General features: G+C 50.4%; 1 protein-coding gene across 4 annotated transcripts; it reads left to right on the top strand.

Moving 5' to 3' along the window:
- Positions 1-112: 112 nt before the first annotated feature.
- On the top strand, positions 113-19,455 carry FBXO31 (F-box protein 31). Of its 4 annotated transcripts, XM_088529091.1 has the most exons (10): positions 113-527; positions 6,001-6,072; positions 8,301-8,387; positions 12,572-12,648; positions 13,892-14,059; positions 14,756-14,830; positions 16,523-16,632; positions 17,411-17,564; positions 18,204-18,565; positions 18,971-19,455. In XM_088529091.1, the coding sequence occupies exons 1-10, from the start codon at positions 113-115 to the stop codon at positions 19,191-19,193; spliced, it is 1,743 nt and encodes a 580-aa protein (XP_088385217.1). In that variant the 3' UTR covers positions 19,194-19,455. The 4 variants fall into 4 exon arrangements, with proteins under 4 accessions (XP_088385217.1, XP_088385219.1, XP_010212376.1 ...); XM_088529093.1 differs by lacking the exon at positions 8,301-8,387 and having other exon boundaries at positions 361-527; positions 12,572-12,652; positions 13,896-14,059; XM_088529092.1 differs by lacking the exon at positions 113-527 and having other exon boundaries at positions 6,030-6,072; positions 12,572-12,652; positions 13,896-14,059.
- Positions 19,456-19,998: the final 543 nt, after the last annotated feature.

The raw sequence follows: 19,998 nt of genomic DNA, 5'->3' as shown, positions 1-19,998 counted from the left end.
CTCGCGGCCGGGCGGGCTCCGCGGCGCCCGTTGGCGGCGGCGCGGAAGGGGCGGTGCCGCCGCCGCCGCCGCGTCCCGGCCCGCCCCGCGCGCGCGGCGCACAGCGGCCGCCATGGCGGTGTGTGCGCGGCTCTGCGGCGTGGGGCCGGCGCGCGGCTGCCGCCGGCGCGGGGCGGCCCGCGAGGGCCGGCGCGGGGGCGGCGGCGACAGCGAGCCCGACACCGACACCGACCCCGAGGAGGCGGCGGCCGGCGGCGACGGTGACAGCGGCGGCGGCAGCGCGGGGCGGGCGGACGAGGTGCACCTGCAGGGCGGGCGGCCCGCGGCGGCGCGGCCCGTCGAGGCCCCTCCGGTGGCGGCGGCGGCGGGGCGGGCGCCGCTGTCGCTGCTGGAGCTGCCGCCCGAGCTGCTCGTGCAGATCTTCGGCTCGCTGCCCGGCACCGACCTGCCGAGCCTGGCGCGGGTGTGCAGCGCCTTCCGCCGCATCCTCCGCACCGACACCATCTGGCGCCGGCGCTGCCGCGAAGGTACCGCCCGGGCCCGCCGAGGGGGACGCGGGCTGCGCCGTGCGGAGGGACCGGCGGTTGCGGCGCGGGGAGGCGATGGGGATGCGCGGCCACGGGCGGCTTGGAGAGCCGTGAGGGCTGCGGGAAGGCGAAGGCCCCTCGGGAGGGTGCAGGGAGCGCGGCCGGGGGGCAGGTTGGGGACGGCTGGTGCCCTGCGGGGAGGAGAAGGGCTGCGGTGGCCCCGAGGATGCGGGGGGACACGCGGGATGCGGGCAGGGCTTTCCTGCGGTCCCTGGCTGGGCAGGAGGGCAGCTCCTGCATCCCAGGGGCTGGTGCCGGATGGAAAAGGGATGAAGCGCGAGTGGCTCCTGCAAAGGGGGTCGAGTGAGGGGGGTCCCAGGGTGGCAGCTGGAAGGGGGGCGGCCCTGGCGGGTGATGCCTCTCCTGCAGGAAAGCCCAGTAGGAGAGGGTGGCAGCCCCACATTTTGCATTTACATTTACATTTGCATTGCGTTTAATGCAAAGGCCGGGGGCATTTTGGGGAGGACCTTGGCCCTGCATTGCCTGCAAAGAGTCTCTTCGCTCCTCATCCTCCACCTCCTGTCTCGCGGCTCCCTGTCCTGGCGGCTGGTGCAGCGGCTCTCCCACTCCGATCCTGTCTCACCATGCTCCATCGCGTGTCCCTGCCCTCTCGTGGAGCCGCCTTTATCCGTTGTTCTTTTTCCGGCCTGAACACCAGCCAGGGCATGAGGATGAAGGGTTTGGGGACGAGACAGTGGCACATGGAGCCTTGCGGGAATGAATTCGTGCCTTTTGAGCCCCATCTGAAACCCTTGGGACTACAAAGGCTGTACCCGGGAAGTGTCACCACGGAGCCCTTGTCCCTTAGCCCAGCGTGACACGATCCCATTGTCCCAGTAACTTAGCGTTGTTTTTGGGGGGAGAAAGGCTAATAAAATAGCGTGCATTCTTTGGCCTCTTTTGTCTGACATAAGCAGAGTCCTCTGTTTCATGAATGGGTTGCTGAGCTTGACCAGTATTTGTTATTTCGATAGGTTGATTTTTCATAGAAATGGAGCCAAAAGCATGTGTGCATCTCCTAGCCATAGCCCTTCTTGTGCTGATGGCTTGTTCACTCTGAAGCCTACTGATTATGCTGCAGTGCTCTTTGGGGAAGTAACTGGTAAACTTTGGCACAGGGCACTTTCAGTTGCACATGCCTAAGTATGAGTGTCCCCACGAATGCACAGTGCTAACGAGATGCAGCGCGAGCGTCCGGGGGGTTTGTCCCCCTGAAAGTGAAGGAGCAGCTTCGGCTCCTGATCCCGACCTGGGCGAGCGACGGCAGCAACCAGAGCGTGGCGCAGGCAGGAGGACTGTTTGCAGCGTTGTCCTTTCATCATTGCAACTGTTTGGGGTAAACAGTGTCTCCGAATTGCTTCCCTGGCAGGAGCAGGGTTGCACTTACTCTCTTGTTATGCTATAAATAGGAGGTTGCTGATTGCTGCAGCGGCGCAGAACCAAAGCGTGGTTTGCTCCCGCTTCATAGCCCAAGTTACCTCGATTAATACCTGTAGGGACCTTGCTGTGAGGTTCAGCTCTTTACAAGACACTGGAGAGCCCGTGCGGGAGCCCCATGTGCAGCTGCTCCCACAACAGGGATGTGCTTTTTGTAGTGCTGCGCTCTATTAAATGCAAAGGTGGCTTTAATAAGTGACAAGGCTTTCATCTCCCATCGCCGAGGTTAGGGCTGTGTGTAGTGTGTTGCTTTGGTGAATCCTGGTGGGCTTTTCTTCGTCTCTGGCCATGTCCTTTGCTGAGGATGGCTGCATAAAAACCAGTGGGTTCTTGCTGCCGGTGCTCACTAGCTGTGGGCTTCCTGCAAGGGGTATCGCTCTGTTTAAGTTGCAGATCTGAAACTAATGATCTCTTGCTTCAGGGTTTCCCCAAACGCTTTCATTTGCTGCAGATCACGTCTCCTTTTGCTCAGCTCCTCGTTTGCAGCTGCAGAATATGTCAGCGCTAGCTGCAAGCCTTCCCCCGGGAGAAGTGTTCGGGAAGGTATTTGGTGTATTTTAATCCTGACAGGTCGGGTTTTGGAAACAAGAAGCTGGTTCCAAGTCTGTCCACCGGTGATGCAGAGATGAAAGCTGGAAAATCTGCCGTTTTTGTGTCTCTAAAGCATCCAGCAAGTCCCCTCTGCCCGCGCACAGCCTTGTAAACACGCTGCTTCCCTGGCTTAATGAGAGGGCTTGGTTCATTAGGGCACAGCCGAAATTCAGCAGCGCTAAGAGTGTCAAGGTCGACCACACAGCCTAATTTTCTCCGTATTATTGATGTCCGTATCCCTGCAGCTGCTGACTGGCCTTGCAATGCCAGGAAGGAGGCAGGAAAAAGCAGCGATCTGGCCTTTGATGTAAGGGCTGTTTCATACCTTGACTGATGGAGCCACCTTTTCATTGCATTGGTTTTGGCAGCCAGGAAGAGGAAAACAACGTACCTGAAAGCTGGTCTCAAAACACTGAAGTTTGAAAGATAATAAGAATGTTTCCTGTTTCCAAGTCCTGTAAATTCCCATGCACGTGACCATGGAAGCAGCCCTGTGTCCGTGCGTTTGGATTATCTTTCAAGCCCTCCTTATAAACCTAATGCAACACACTTTCCAGCAGGTCAAATGAGAACTTAAACAACTTGTTTTCAAAGTAGGATTTTAAGCAGCCGGTTCCTAACTGCATTGATTTAGCATGTGAGTCGCTGTGTCTCTTAACTCAGAAATACTTTCTCAGCAAGCCACAGCACTGAGATATGTTTCCTTAAAATGGGTATAATTGCACTCTAGTAGAATTTCCCGGAAAGCTCGGGTCTCTCAAACCTTTTTCTGGGAAGAAGCTCTCCCTTCTTATCAGGTTTAATTTTCTGTAGCTGTGTTGACGCTTTGCTTATTGTCAATTTCATGCCCCTCTTGTCTTCTGGGTCATCAAGCTATGGCCAGCTTTCTTGGTTGGGATTTCTGGAATTTTTGTGGCTCTCCTGGTGCTACGGGCTCGTGAGTCGGAGCGGCGAAGGATGCGCTGACCCAGAGCCGAGCACTTGGTCTGGGCTTCTTGAACGGTTGTTGTTTTGCAGAATGAAGCATGGTGAGCATTAGCTGTCACTAAAGGACAGGAGTTTTAAGGACAATTTAAAAGTGACATTTTTTTTTTTCTGATTAACACTTTCTTATAAGCTTTGGATGTCCTAATGTCAGATAGTGTGTGGCAATATGAAAATGCAGTGTTTCTGTTCCTATTTATTTGAGCAGGATAGAACTTTAGGTCTTTTCGGGGTAGATATGAACTATAAAACTTAAGAAATGCATCCTCAGTGCATTAGTGGTGGTTTTGGTTTTCTTACAATTTCCCTCTTGGTTACAAGGTCACTTTCATGGAGCTGGGATAAAGCTTTGGCATCAAATCGCTTGCCCCCCTGCCCGGTCATTCCCAGCATGTGCTGATAGCAGTTCTGCTGTAGCACTGACCTGAGGCTGCTCCTGTGCTTTTCAGGTGCAGGAACAGGCTGTGCCCCACAGAAATGGGGAGGAAACAAGAATGTCACTGTGCTCGTCTTGCTCTTAAAGAGCAGCGTGGAGCGGTGCCATTTGGGCAGGTTCCTCCGCCTGTCTCCTCCCTTTTCGATGCAGTCTAAGTATCTCCAGATGACACCGTCGAATTTAATCTCGCTGCAGTGTCTGCTGCACAAAGTGCATCCGACTCCTTCTGCAGTCGGGTGAATATTTGTTTACATGGAAAGAGCCATCGCTTCCCAAGCAGCAGGCTATACCCACCCTGGTTCTGTCTCCTTGCAAAGATCTCTAACTCTCCCATCAGCTGAGAAAACAGGCTGTTCTTGCCATCCGTTTGATGCGATTCCCAAGCACATTCCCGTGGACGTGTGCAGGCTGCAACGTTGCTCCTGGCAGCAGGAGCGGAGCTGGGATGACTTGCAGACTGGCTCTCAATTTCCAGCCTCACGCAGAGCTCTGGTTTCACAGACCTGCCAAGCTGCTCTATAGGGGCAACCCTCCCTAGTCGAGTACTAAACAGCTTTCTTTTTGCTGGTCCAAACGGGCTTTCCTGCAGATTTGCCCCTCTGCCCTCTGGCTGGTTGTGCTTCCTTATTCTGTTTTGCATTTGCTGCACTTGGAGCTTCCTCTGACTTTTCCTACCAGAGTTACAGGGACTTTGCTGCCGACTTGTGCATCTCATCGCGCGTTGCCCCTTCTCTCCACTCTTCCCTTCGCTGAACTTGCTGCTTCTCTTGGAAGCCAGTTCTGATGTTAAAGTGACTCAAAGCAGTGTCACACACAGCGTGCATTCCCAGAGGCAGGCACACGGTGAGCTTTATGTGTGCTTTATCCTCGGATATGTGCACTAGTGTATTTACAGACAGAATGAGGTTAGATTCATTCAGGGAAACTTCTGCTGCTTCTCCTGGATGGAAAATGAGTTCTCAATTTGGAGCAGGTTACCAGGCATTAGACAGCGGCGTTTGGCAGCTACGGCAGATGGTTTATTTGAAGAAGCGAATCCGAGGTTGGTTTTGGGGCTTCACACATACTTTGGTATGTGGCAGGTGCTAGGAACCGGTGTTTGATCTGTCATATAGCTGTATTTTACATCAAGGAGAACAGGAGCATCAAGGAGCATCCGATTTTCCTGACTGCTCTCTGATGGGGACTCTGCAGCAGTTTTTTTGCTGCTTCTTGGGATCTCCCTCTCCTTCCTCCTGTCTTCCATGGATTTCTAGCATTGAGATGTTTGTACTCGCTTTTGTTTGGTAGAGTTTTTTAGAAGCTCAGCGCTGACTGCGTGAAACTGAGATGAGTTATCTCATTTTCTGCTTCAAAGCTGCTTTTAGGAAGCTCGCGTTGGTTTGTTTGCAGGGTGTTCAGCGAGCAATCAAAGGCATTTGAGTGTGGAACAGAGCCATCTCAATCAGATACACTCTCAAGTGTGACCATATTTGTACATGCTGATGCCTGTTTTATGTCTCCGATTCAGTCTCTTTAAAGGCTGTGACTTTATTTTATTTTTTATTTTTTTTAGGATCCTAATATGTGCTTTTCCCGGCTGGATACCTCAGTGGGAGTAATTAATTACTATTTGCAGTAATGATTTGATCTAAACAGACAGGCTATCCCCCTTGGAATGAGTACGTCCCCCACACTTCATACCCTTCTCAGTCTAGCTGTAGGCACCTACAGCGTAACTGCGCCTGTGTGTTCATTGCAGGCATCACTTACAAAATGTGTTGGACTCCCAGGTCCCAGAGTGCAGTGAAATTACACCTAGTTTTCTCCTTTCACTCAGGACAGCCATAAGATTCTCAGATGAACGTGCCAATTTGCAAGCATGTAATAAGAGCTCTTTTTCTGTTCAAACTGCAGGTATCAAGATCTGGGTAGCAGACACGTTTGAGTCGGAGTCGATTGATGTTGTTGTCTGTGTCGTTGCAGAATATGGTGTCTGTGAAAACCTGCGGAAACTGGAGATCACGGGAGTGTCCTGTCGAGATGTTTATGCCAAACGTAAGTGTTAAAGCTGGCGTCGATCTGCGTGTCTTTGTTTAGTACCAATTTTGAAGCGTGTACATGCTGGATATTATTAAACTTTGACAGCAGAAGTTGTTCAGGCCGTCTTTCTAATGACAGGAATTTTATCTTTGAAGTTGAAATGTTTGAGACTTTATCACAAAACAGATTCCAAGATCTGGGATGTCTCTGTCCCTGACTTGTTTGCTGGTTGGGGGAAAAAAAAAAAAAAACAGTAGATTTAAGTTTATAATGACAAGTCTGTTGGAGTGTTTTTTTCCTTTCCTGTTTGTTTTATCTTTTAAAGATCTTGCCAGGGAATTAATTGCTATTTGTCAAAGGCTGAGGCTTCCCACACCCTAATGTAGCCATGCCTTTTCCCTTTGCACTCAGTTAATGAAATATGTGGACATTGGGAAGGTGTAGGAAAAGGGATGAGCATTCCTTTGGACTGCTCCTGGAGGAGGCGAGCGAGGTGGTGGGCTGAGGGGTCAGTATGTTCTGGGAAATTCTTAGATCCAGCGTGTTTGTTGCAAGGTAGATGCATATACTCTGTTTTGCAGTGTGGGGAAACATCAGAGGGAAAAAGCAAGGCAGGGTAAGGGCTGAATAGAGGCCTGCATCTCCCCGTGGTCTGAGTGAGGCTGGCTCCCTTGTCACCAAATCTTGCCCTTCCTAGTCAAAAATTGAGCTCAGAAAGCCTGGCCTGGCCCCAGGGAGTTTCTGCACTGGCCTTGAAGCAGCGATGATCGAAAACTTTGATCTGCAGGCTGCGAGGAGGAATTTCTACCTTTCAACCCTGTCTTTAATAGACCTGCTGAGCGTCCACAGGCAAATTGCCTTGTCACACAGTGACCTCGTGTAGTGCCTGTGCATTGGGAATGGGGCTGCATGGGTTGCCTAGAGAGGAGCAGGGATTAGGTGGGAAGCTCAGCCGGCCGTCGGATGTCTCCAGGGAAGCCTGCTCAGCACCGAGGCCTCCCTTCACCTGCCCTTCAGCCTGGGATCACAGGGAGCCACTGCGATAGCTGCTGTGGTGACTGCCACTTAAAGCAACCTCAATTCTGCATCGCTGTTCTTGCATGGCAAGACAGCTCTTCATGGCCTGTATTCCCTTTCCACTGCAACAGTTTCATAGCTCAGATCTATTACAGTGATGTTTAGTGAATTTTATACACAAGTTTATATATATACATATATATATATATATATGGGCTCAGAGCAAAGGTCTGGGTCTTGCACAGAATCTGCCTGCAGTGGCTCTAAGCAGTTGCCCAGTGAAGAGTGAGAAGAGGGCAAGCATATATGATACTTTCTTAAATACTCTCCCAGCTTCTGACTATTTTCAGCTTGGGGGATTTCCAGAGTCTAATGCCTTTTTTTTTTCTATTTGGTAACCCTTGCCAGATCTGTCTTGCAAGTATTTGTCCAGTCATCCCTTGCACCCAAGTGTATGTCTTTATTCACAACATCCCTTGTCAAAGAGTTGCACTTGACATGTGAAACGCACCTCTGCAATGAACTTTGTTTTGTTTCCAATAGGAGCTGTGCCCTTCTCTCTTAAGCAGTCTTAACTAGCACACTTACTCTGGAGTCAGAACGCAGCTTTTTCTGGCTTTCAGGGATGCACCACTTTATTTCTCCTGCTGTGATTCAAGTTTGCCCTGTTTGCCAACACTTGGTGTTTTTGGCACCGTTTCCTAGTAGTGTGTCCCCATATTCTCTATTGTCCCCATGTCCTCTCTAATTGCTGCAGAGTTCATTTGAGTCTAGCAGCAGGACGCATATGCCCTTTCTTGTCTGCTGAAAGTGCTTCTCTAAGAAACAGTGTGGGAAATTGGGAACTTTGAGCCCAAGTGTTAGAGATGGTAACTAGTCCAGGGCCTGGGCTACTCTCCATTTAGTTATTTGGCTAAATGGCCTTAGTGAGATGATGGAGCCCATTGCCGTGACACTGCAGAGTTTGAGAGAGACCCTGATTACCCTTGAATTCATTGAATGAATTCATAGGTACATATTGCCCATGGCCATATATGCCAAGGTCAGTATCCTGTTAGGGGGATATGTCTGAGGCCAGAACTGATGGCAACGAGTCCGTGCACCACAACAGTGAAGCCCAGGGGAGTTGGACATCGCCACGTAGCTGGTCCAGATTCCTCTTACAGTTACGTGCTGGTTACGGTGGCGTGGAGTTCTCTGGTACTTAACCTGCTGTGTCTGTTCAGGTATAAACCCACGAGTGAAGTCGGGGCGTTTTATGAAAATCCTTCCCGACTACGAGCACATGGAGTACAGAGATGTTTACACCTGCCGTACGTACCCGCTGCTGGTTGATGCTTCCCTGCACTAAGCACACACAAGGCGCTGCATGGAGTGTGACGTTGCTTTAAGCAAAGTATTTCGGGGGGATCTCGGGAAGCACCAGGGCTGTTGGCTACGCAGTCCTTGCCTGTTGCTCATCAGGGGCTTGTTCTGAGCCTGTAAGTGGCAGGATGAGTAGGACAGAGGTGAAAAGTGTTGATCGTCCTTTGAAGTACCTTGAGCTAGAAACTTGTCCTGACCAAGCCCCAAAAGAAGGGTCTCTGAAGGCAGTTTGCTATGGGTGAGCGTTCGCTGTGCTCTTTGTGGTTTGGTCCCTTAGAAAGACGTACCAGATACCCTGGTGAGGGCTCCCCACAGTGAGTCTAAATGAGCTCTGGGCTTTCAGAAAAACTTGCCTTGATCCAACGAGCTGCATTTGGATCTTCAGCCCTCCTCAGTGAAAAAGTCAGAGGGTTCCCATGCTAATTCCCTCCCTGGACAGTGAATCCTTCTGCCTGGCACACTTTGCTCTAGCAGAGCGTTTCCTGAGAGCCAGGGGGTGGCCTTTCAGAGTGATTCGCCTTGCTCAGTCAAGAAGCTCCTCTGAGTAAACTGCTCTTCCCCTTCTGATGCTGTTTTATAGAACAGCAAAATGCTGGGGTCTAAAGCTCACTGTTCTGCAGGAACTGGAGGAACAGCAATTACACTAAATCAATAAAGGAAATCAGTACTGCTTGGCATTCGGAGAGGGGTAAGCTGGCCCTAATGCCTCTTTGGGGACGTGCAATAAGGTCACTGCAGAGAAATGCTGCAAACTCAGGTTACTGATTCCCCGGAATGCAGTTTTCGCCACGTGCTAATGAGTGGCACGGGCGCCGCAGACTCCCCTGCCCTTTAGACAGCGCTGGAACATGGGCCGTTTGGAGGGTTTAGAGCAGACCGCCCCGTCGTGTCTTCAAGGTGAGCACAGAAAGCAGCGGTGCTGCAGCAGGGAGCAATAGGAGTTTCAGTTTTAGCAGTCCTGCCTGTTCCCGAGCTGGATGGCGAGGAGAGCTGCCCTCCAGGATGGGGCCTTCCTTTGCAGGATACTAGCAATTATTTGCTCCAAGCATGCCGTTTGTGGTGGCTCTGAAGTGCCATTTCGTGCTGTGTCCTCCCTTGTTAATCTTTTTGCTGCAGCCCCTAACTTTTGATATCTAACACCCTTTTTCTTCAAAGGCCCGCTGCATTACGGCACAGGCAGTGTGGCTGCCCCTTCTCCCCTCCTTCTGTCCTGTGTGTAAAGGCTGAGCTGTCTCATATCTTACGTGTGCGCTCCCTAATTCATATTCATGCCGTGGGAGCCAGGTTGGCCAGATCCTTTTCCTTGGAGCTTTCAACTGGCCTGGCTGTCACATCATGGGAGCAGACAGCTCTCCTAGCAAGCCTGTTGTCACCAGCTGGGGGGCAGCAACTGCTAAATGTGCTGCAGCTCGACTTGCTTGTAGATATTGCCGCATCCCGAGAGTCCTAGAGAACTGCAGTGGATTCAGCTCCTTTCCCGTTGACATCGGCTGCTTTAAACGCTACGGATTTCAGTGCCCACTTCCAGATTGGATGTTTGCATTAATCTCTGTGCCCTCAAAGCTAGAAGTGGAGGATGCAAGAAGATTTAGTTAAAATGATGGCATCCGAGAGCCTCCTCCTTTAAAGACCCGCCGTGGGGTTGCTTGTCCCTGCGTTTGCTCCGCGTCGCTTCCCTGCCATGGGCACCGGGGCATTGGAGCTGCCCAAGCTGCCCCCTTCCCACGGGAGCTCGGGCACTCGCTGCTTTCTTCCCAGCCGGATTGGAGCGCGTCCCGCGCTGCCCTTCCCTCCGCGAGCGCGCGGGGCTGCATGTGGCCGTGCCAGCTGGGGAGGGATGTGCTCAAGTTTCCTGCAGATGTTTTTCTGTTGCCGTTTGCAAGGACCTGGGCTCGGAAATTCTGATGGGCAAAGACCTTCTTCAGACCTGAGAAGTCGGACGCGTGCGTAGTGCAGGAGAGCCTTGGAGAAAGACCCAAGTGCTGTTTCCTTTGGAGGAGTAGGGAAGCAGCTGCCATCCTGTCTCCCAGTGGGAATCCCAGAGCTGGGATTCGGCCGGTTTTCCCTGCGAAACACCCACCTGCTGGCTTGCTGGAGGCCAGGGACACTGCAGCAGGGAAACCAAGAGCCATCGGGCCTGAAAAACGAAGCTAAGCTTCTGCTTGGAGAATTGTCCCAGCCAAATGGACAAAATAGCCAAATCCTGGCACTTTGCCTGTTAATATCCTTTTTTGAAAGAACACGAGGAGGAGAAATTTCCAGGATTGCGAGCAAAGGAGAGAGACGTCTTAACCACGGAGGTGCCCCTGCTACAAGTGCTAGCAAGGCAGGGCAAGGCTGCAGCGGGGCTGCGCTTGCAGCTCCAGCCGTGCACAGCAGCTGGAAAACCAGAGGGGTTTTTTTTGCACCCTCCATCCCTTGGAAGCAGAGGCGACGGGCGGGCTGAGCCAGCCTGGCCTTGGCACGCGGATGCAGCCGGAGCGCGCGGAGCTGCGGCCGGAGCGCGCGGCTCGTTCCCGATGCCTGCCTTGCTCTGCAGACACCTCCCTGCTGCCAGAGAGCCTGGAAAGAGTCAACGCAGCTCCCGGAGCTGAGGGAGGAGAAGGAGGAGACATTAATCGCTCACGGGTAGCTTAGCAGCAAGGTTCCTGCCCTAAAACCCAGCCTTTTATTTATTGCTTTTATCAGCCCTGTGCAGGCAGGGTGGAAAAGCAGGCTGTGGTGGGTGGAGCAGCTTATGCACATACCGTTTATTAATATGTAATTACTGTGCTGAGACAGGAAGGCTGGGAATGTGGTTGGCTCGGTCTCCTCGGTGCTGTTTATGGTGCGCGCTGTTCGCTGGGTGGAACCAATCCATCAATCCCGTGTTGTTTATTGCACAGGGAAAAAGGCTCCTCCGGGCGTGTTGGCAGCAGCTCTGGATAACCCTCCCCGGTGCCCTAGACCTCCGTGGAAGTTTTCTGCTTTGGTGTGATGAAAACACTCACACAGAGCTTGCTGTCTGGAGCAGTGAGAGAAGCAAAGCTGTTGTAACAGCTGCACTGAAACACAGTTCATCCTGTAGACTAATGCAAAGCAAAAACCACTGCTGGAGCAGCTTGTGTAGGTTTAAATTGGTTCATGCAGCCTTCGGAGTCGGCCCTGGACATCATTCTAAGGCAGCTGTAGTGCCTTCTTGCCAGATGTGAGAAGGGAGGACATATTTCCCACTTCCCTTTTCCACCAAATGGTGCTGGACATGGAAAAATTTGTATCCTCTAGTTCTCTTCCAAAGCTGCTTCTGTAACATCCTGTATCAGAACATTAAGTGGAAAAAAATCATGGCTGCATATATTAGGTTTGGAAGCAAGTAGCATATATAAATTTTCCTCCAGAAAGATGTCTTGTTAGGCTACTTCTGTAATAGGATTTTTCTCCAGCTCGCAGTAAACTTTTCTTCTTGTCCTTCAATTTTGGTAGGCTTGAAAGCTCTGAGATGAGAAACTGGGAAGCCTCATATGCTGCGATATGGAAGCAGCTTGCAGGAAGCGAGGAGCTGTGGAAGCTTATTTAGAATTTTTAAGGCCTTTACTAATTCGTAACAGACCCAGATTTCCTGAGCTGGAATGGTCCGTGCGTTTCACTGGGACTCTCTCGGTGGCTGATCTTTAAGTGGAGCTTTTAATACTGGGAACAAGTTTGTCTGTGCAAGAAGAGGAAGTTCTTTCAAAGTGTTCAGATTTCCCTATTCCTCGCTGTTCTGCAGTCTGAGATATCAAGTGCCTCTTGTTTTTCTTTTTTTGTTTGAACTGGAGAAGGCAGATGCTTTATTTGTTATTAGCTCCTGGTATATCCTGTGATTTGCATCAGCAGGACTGTGTTGCAAAGGTTCTCCGAGAATTCCGGGTGAGCTCTCTGGTTTTGTCAAGTCCTGGAAAACAGCTCCCGCTGGGAGCAGGGAACAACACCGTGAACTTGTGGTAGGTCTTGGTTCAGAGCTGCCTTGCTGTGGTTGAGAGTAGACAGTTTTCTCTTCCCTGGTAGAAGACCGCAGTGGGTGTTGTGCAGTTTGGCTGTAGTCTTCCTTTCTTTTCCCAAAATCCCAATTCCCTACCTTGCTGTGCTCACTTTGGTGTCTCGCTGTTCCTAGTGCTGCACCGGTACCGACACATCCTGGGATTGTGGCAGCCGGACATTGGGCCCTATGGGGGACTGCTGAACGTGGTGGTGAGTACCTGCTCCTGAGGGCTGTGCTGCAGAGGGCCCAGGAGAGTCTTAGATGCCCCTTCTAGAACTGTTTGCCCTCTTGCCATCTGCTGCATGGCATTAAGAAGTGTGAGCAGGCAACCCTCAAGCACGTAATTGGGACACAGGGGTTGCATTTTGGTTCCTGTCATCATCACGGCCGTTCTCCAGAGAGGCCTTCCTTGTTTGTGTGCCTCTGTAGCCCTTTGGAGTGCAGCTGCAAAACCAGACCTCCACTTACTGCACGAGCTTTGCCTGCAACTGCATTTTGCAGAGCGCTGCATTCATGCACCGCTGTCTTTTCTGTAGTTTAGCATCCTTTTCTGCAGCAGAGCCCGAAGACTAACACATCAGCTGTAGAGATGGTGATATATGGGAATGCAAGACCCACGGAGCCTGCCAGCTCCTGTGCTGCTGGGGAGAGCAGCTAATGAACAACACTTGCCTCTGGATTGTTGACAGCTGGGCAAGAAGTTTGCCTGGAGCCTTGTTCTGTGCATCACGGCTCATTAGCTGACAGGTTAACTGTAACAAATCACCGGGGCCAGCGTAGCTCTGGCCTTCCAGTTTTGCAAAAATCTGTTCCACAAACTGGTGTAGGAGCACGTCTGGTCGCACCAATGCGCGCTCAATACGGTTGACTTACAAAGAGGAGCGTTTCTCTATGGTGCTGCTCTGCTTTTGTCTCGGATCTCTCCGTTTACACAATGCTGGGATACAGACAAAGGTTTCAAAGGTTTGAGAGGAAGGATTTAATTGGGAATGCAGGAAAAGGGCTGGCATTTGTGCCTCTCAGCAGAGGGGATTGCTGCTTTCTTTGCTGTCTGGGAGTAATAGAGCAAAACGATTCCTTGTGCAGAAGGCACAGATTACTGCGAGGAGCAGAACTCCTCTATTGCAGTGTCTGCCAGCAGGAGCTCTCAAAGCAATTAGAGCCTGACCAGCTTCAGTGCAGTCTGCCCCTCCGGAGCCTGCCCCGAGCATCCAGCACAACGTCCCTTGCAGGAATAGAGGCAGGATTGTTTTCCTGCGATGCAGAAAGCCTCATAAAAACCCGTTCCTCCTCAGTGAGGATGTGCTGCGAGTGCACACGGTGTGGTTTAGATGCTGGAAAGCAATTTGGAAGTGCAGCAAACTGTTTTACAGCCCCTGCCCTGGGGCAGACGAGGTCCGGGAGCTGCTTGCTGCAGGCTGATCTCGTTTGCTCTCCCTTACCCCTGTGCAGGTAGATGGTTTGTTCATCATTGGGTGGATGTACTTGCCTCCTCACGACCCTCATGTTGACGATCCGATGAGATTCAAACCTCTCTTCAGGATTCACCTCATGGAGAGGAAATGTGCCACAGTTGAGTGTATGTATGGCCATAAGGGACCTCACAACGGCCACATCCAGGTGAGCTCCTCCAGCCCTTTCCACATTTTTCCTCCAGCTGTGCAGGGTGCAGTGTATTTGTGTGCATGTACATTGGCTCTGGAAGGGGGTTCCACAGCAAACTCCAAGATATTTCTGTAGGATGTGACTGCCACCACCCTGCGGTACATGTGGATGCCAGCTTTACCCTCGTGGTGTGTCTGACAAGATACGTGACTGTTCCCTGCTCTGTATTTTTTCACTGGTAGTTGTACAGCTGTGTATTAAACTCTCTTGCTGGGCTGGGAGCACCAAGATGCATCCAGGCTGGGAGAGACGTTCCATACAATGTCCTTGTGCAGCTGCTGCTTGTGTCCAAGCAGACACATCTGTCCTCTTTTCCATCTGACTCCAAGGTGAGAGCTTGAGGAGACTGAGCATCATCCATTCAGCATATAGGATGCTTTGAAAAGCTTCCTGAGGGGTTGTTTCCTTCTCCTTGAAGCTCAACTGGAGAAGCAGTTTGAAATCCATATCCTCCATTAGAATATGTTGCTTTTACTGCCTTTATTTCTCCATCCTGCAGCCAAGGCACTTGGTATCATCGATAATTTCTCTGTTGTGGCAAATGCAGCAGCATGTACATTAACCACTTGTTTTAAGCAGTCTTGGTTACATTGTCCTAGTCATTTCCAATCAGGTCTGTAACTGTTAATTTTTCCTCCACCTAACCTGCAGATTGTAAAGAAGGACGAGTTCTCCACAAAATGCAACCAGACAGATCACCATCGAATGTCGGGTGGAAGGCAGGAGGTGAGAGTGCTTGGCCAGCAGCTGGTCCCCTTTCTGAAAATGCAGCATTATTGTCTTGTCTAAAATCTTACTAAAGTCGGGATCTGAGAGATGGTTTCTGTAGCACTTAACATACCTGAATACCAAAGACGGTAGTCTCTAGTTCTTCAACTTGGAACTCATTTTATGGGGAAAATTGACTGATGTTTTGAATCAAAACTTAAGGTTTAACATCTTCCTGCTTGCCAAAGGCTAGCTGCACATCTCCTTGCCCCTGCAGCTGTGCTGTTTAAGGAGCATTCACAAATAAGCCCTTGGGATCCCGAGGAAGCTCATCTGCTGTTTGCCAAGGTGCTGTGTTGTGTGGGATCAGCTGCAGAACGGGGGAAGAGCTTGTGTCTGACCTGGGGGCCAGCACCTGTGATGCCCACTCATTCCTTTTGAGCCAAAGGCTTTTCCAGGCGAATGTCACTAGCAAGGTGCTATTTTCCCTGAGAACCGAGTTGTTTGATCCTGATTATCCTTGTCCAAGCAGGACACCTTTCATGCCTGGCAGCAGATGTGTCCATGGAAGGACAGCAGCATGCGGTGTACTCGGTGCAGCACCCCAACCTCTCTGTCATTATCTTCACATAAACCAAGTCTTTCACACACAGGCCTAACATTTAGTTCCAGCTGCACATACCTCCTTGGGGGCAGAGGCCTTCCCTCTGCTTGCCTGTTTGACCAGTGGATCAAAAGCTGCATTTTTGTTGTTTATCCCATATCTGCAATATCTCAGCAAGGCAGGTTCCTAACTCAAGCTACATGCTTTTAAGATGCAGGTCTGAATGCCAAGACAGAAGCTTTCAGCTAATAGCTGCTCCAGGTAGGGATGGTTGCTGCCAGGAGCCCGGCTGGTTAGACATGACAAATCTGATACTTCAGTCACTTCTAACCAAAGCTTTAAAACGTCTGTCTACTAATGGGAAACAGCTGGGTGAAAGGTTTAGTTAAGTGTTTTCTGGTTCTGTAGCAGATGAGAAATGCTTTAATACTTTCAAAGCACTGCGTTAAATGTGTGTGGTATTATGGTAATTGGAGGATCTGGCTTTAGAAGATAAAGAAAGCAGGTTTGTAATATCACTTGGTAGGCTGCTATCTTAGAGTAAGCTGTTATCATGCTAACTCGTGTTAGGGTATTAACTTGTCAAAGCTGGTATAGAGGTATGTCAGGAGACATTTTCAAAGCACCCTTTAGATTTAGATGTGTCAGTGTTTAAATGAGCAGGATTTAACCTCCTGAGTCTTTAGTGCTTTGAAAATCTTCCCCTTTTATGTTTAACATGTCAGAATAGGGCAGAGGAGTCAGCTTAGGGGCACACAAACAAACAGTGGGTCAGTCACTTTGAAGTAGTAGATGATGCTTATGCTTTATTCTGAGGAGGCGTGATGGTTTCACCCTCTATTTCTTTGAAGCTAAGTGCACCTTTGCTGTGGGGTACCTCGCAGGTGTAGGGCAGTTACTGTGATGATTTCTGGTTCACCTTATATCCAGGTCACCCCTGTAGCAATGTGGGTTTGTTCCCAAATCCAGCTGCAGCCTGGCAGAGCGTGTGACCTCTCTGTGGCTCCACTGGTGTATTTTGTCATACAAAGTCATACTGGGGTACCATCATTGCTGCAAATAAAGCAATTCAAGCTTCTCCCTTGTTTCCTCTCCTTGTGCTGCAGGAATTCCGGACCTGGCTGAGGGAAGAGTGGGGTCGGACTCTGGAAGACATTTTCCATGAACACATGCAAGAGCTCATCTTGATGAAGTTCATCTACACCAGCCAATATGAGTAAGGATACCAGCTCTTCCTAGGTATTGAGGCAGCTGCAACTTCAAGAGCATGTTGGATCGTGTGTTCTGATAACATAATTCTTTCTTGTAAAGAGTTTTAACAGAACAGCAAAGGACAGTGACTTTGTTCAGGTTCTGCTGTGACAGGCTCTGTGCAAGCATACAGTGAAGCGCAGTCATTTCCAATTGTGTAGAGAAATAAGATGTAATGAAAGCAGTAATGATAACGTTCCAGATTCTTTAGAATAGTTCTGTGCACAGCAAGATGGTTTTGAGTCATTTAGCTGTGCTTAGTTTGAAGATGGAGCGAATATGCGTGGTCCCAAGGGGCTATGTGCTTATTATCCGTATTAGTAAGCAATACACTTTGTATTGCACAAGGCAGAAATTACCCAGTCCCTGAGAAGTCATTTTTTAACTGTCATTCCAAACTTCTAATAGGAGCCACATCGTTGTGGCAGATGTTTAAATACGCTTTGCTTTTGGATTCTCCAGAAATCGCAGTGAGGGAGGAGGTTTACTGTGACCTTGCTGCAGAACCTCCTGCTGTGCTAATCACGACTGGTAGAAGGGAAAAGTGAAGGGAGGAAGAAATGAGGGGCTGTGTTTGCATAGATCTGAAGCAAAATGTGTTGCACTCGTTGGCAGGTCTGAAATCACAGCTGCAGCCCTTCTATTAATGATGACCCAAAGCGACCTAGAAAAGCAGCCTGTAAACACGTTCTTCACATGCAGGGGTTCTCTTTTCAACTCCTTTTTTTTTTCTTTTTTCATAGCAACTGCTTGACATATCGACGCATCTACCTCCCTCCTAGCAGCCCTGACGACCTTATAAAGCCAGGTCTCTTCAAAGGAACATATGGGAGCCACGGGCTGGAGATTGTCATGCTGAGCTTTCATGGAAAGAAAGCCAAGGGGACTAAAATCACCGTGAGTGTGTTCTCCAATTAAAGTTTCCTCCTGGTGATGCTGTGGATCCGTAGGAGACAGTTGTCTGCTGGGGAGGTTATCAGTCAGTTGTTACCACTCAAAAGCCTGTTTCTCATGGAGGCTGGTGGTATCAGGTGAACTTGAACACATGCAGAGTAGCTAGAACCTGCTCAGCAGAGTTTTCTTATGATTCCACCCAGTTCTCCCTTCCTTTCTCTCCCTGATGGCTGTTTCTGGGGCAAGAAGCAGCAGGGCTCTAAAGACCATGCACATCTGTAGAGCAGGTACCAAACTCTTCTTTTCTTACTGAAGCCAGGCTAGTGAGTTTATTCCTCAGGGAGGAATCCTAATGCAATATGGACATGGCTGTGACTTCATCTTTCACCCTTGCAAGCACAGCCTGGCTATAGCATTTGACTAAAATTCTGTTCCCAGGACAGGGAATACAGGCATGACATAGGCAGTTCAGGGAACAGTGAACAACATCGGCAGTTTTTAGCTGTCAACTCACTGATTGTAGGACGGGGGCAGCTGTTTAGAAAAGCTTGTCCTTGTCGCATGACAGGCTTGGGGAGGATGCAGGTGTGAACTGCGTAGCACCCTTCCTCTGCAACCGTAGATGGTGTTCCCTGTCCTTAGGGAGATCCCAACATCCCAGCCGGGCAGCAGACGGTGGAGATCGACCTGGCGCATCCTCTTCAGCTGCCTGACGTCGAGAACCTGCGGGATTTTAGTGAGCTCTCCCGCATCGTCCTCGAGGTCCGGGAGCAGGTGCGCCGGGAGGAGCAGGAGGAGGAACAACGGCAGGAGGAAGAGGATGGATCCCAGCAAGCTGCCTCCCCCCCTGCTGCACAGCCCCAGGGAGAAGGTGCCACGGGGGAAGAGACTGCGGTTGGAGCTGAAGGGACGACCCAGGACAAGGCACCAGCTTCCCAGCCCTTCGTGCTGCCCATGGGAGTCATATCGAGGAATGAAGACTATCCTAGGACCTGCCGAATTTGGTAACGGAGACTGGTGTTTTTTAAAGTCTAGTATTTTAGTTACTTTTTGAAACCAGAAAGAGAATCTTTGCGACACGTGCTGTTCTCAGTTTGATTCCTAGGTCAAACTGCAGAGAAATTCCGCTTTAGTGTGCAGCTGCTAATTCTTAGAACCCCCCAAAGCAGCAGGTTCCCTAAAGGCCCAGGGGAACGTACATAGAAACAGATAGTTCCTCTTCCTAGAATAGCAGCAGTGGTGTCTAGTGCTGCATCATGAGAACTGCCTGAATGTAAAACTCGCTGTTCAGTAGTGCCTGGCAGGATGCTTGAGGATGCCTTGATCATATATATGTGTATTTTTTTAATGAAATGTCAGGCAGTTAGGACTCTTTTCACATCTTTCTTGCTTTTCCTTTCTCCCTGCAGTTTTTATGGGACGGGGCTTATTGCTGGCCACGGCTTCACCAGCCCCGAGCGAACACCGGGTGTTTTTGTCCTCTTTGACAACGATCGTTTTGGCTTCATCTGGTTGGAGCTGAAGTCCTTCAGCCTCTACAGCCGGATCAAGGTGTCTTTCCAGAATGCCGAAGCGCCTTCCCGGGAGGCATTTGATGAAATGCTGAAGAATATTCAATTGCTGGCAACTTGACGGGTGATTTGGGATGGACAGGGCTAGGGGTGGCAAAGGCCACTGCGCTCCCCAGCCAGGGATGGGATGGGGGATTCCTTGCTCTTGGTACCTCTGAATAAAAGCATGCACTTTTTAAAGCCTTTTTACCCCAAATGTACACATCCCTGTTAAAATATTAATGACTGCCCTTTCCTCCCTGCCTCCTCACGTTTCTCCCTGGCAGTCCTTGTTATCCAGTCTGTAACATAGCTTTGTATGGCTGAAGGGATCCTGCAGAGGAGGAAGTAGAGCTTTCTTATTGCAAAAAGGATGTATCGGAACAAAATTAACTCAATGCCAGAATTGGATCAGAAGTTGGACTGGGCTCATGGAAGCCCTGTCCATTAGCAGTCTCCCATGGGAAGAGACCTTCCTCCGGGAGAGGACTCCTTTAAGCTTGTGCTGTATCCTCCTAGGAGACTTGCTTTTCTCTCCTGAAAACCTGTGTGGCTTCCCCGCTGCCGACTGGCTGCTCTTGGTGCCTGTATCAGAAATGACAAAGTGTCCTCTTGTCCAGAAACCTTTCCCTGGGTGCATCGTTGCCCAGAGGAGCTGGTGGAATACCCATGTCCTTGAGCTGAGGTTGGAGCGGGAGGTTTCCTTTGAGACATTCTCTCACCTTGGGCAAGATCTCCACAGTAAATGAGGATGTGCACAGAATGCTTGGCCTTCCGAAGTTCCCGTCCCTGCCTGTCTTCACTGAGTATGAGCAGCTTTTATTCTGACCCTCGCGAGGGTTTTTGCCATCTTTGCCTTTCGCGTGTTCCCTCAAGCTGTGCAAGAA

Source organism: Tinamus guttatus, unplaced genomic scaffold (assembly GCF_059628265.1).
Source record: "Tinamus guttatus ecotype Peru unplaced genomic scaffold, ASM5962826v1 Tinamus_guttatus_pri_ptg000323l, whole genome shotgun sequence".
NCBI lineage: Eukaryota > Metazoa > Chordata > Aves > Tinamiformes > Tinamidae > Tinamus > Tinamus guttatus.
Note: the sequence above shows the minus strand (reverse complement) of the source record. Positions and strands in the feature narration are given on the sequence as shown.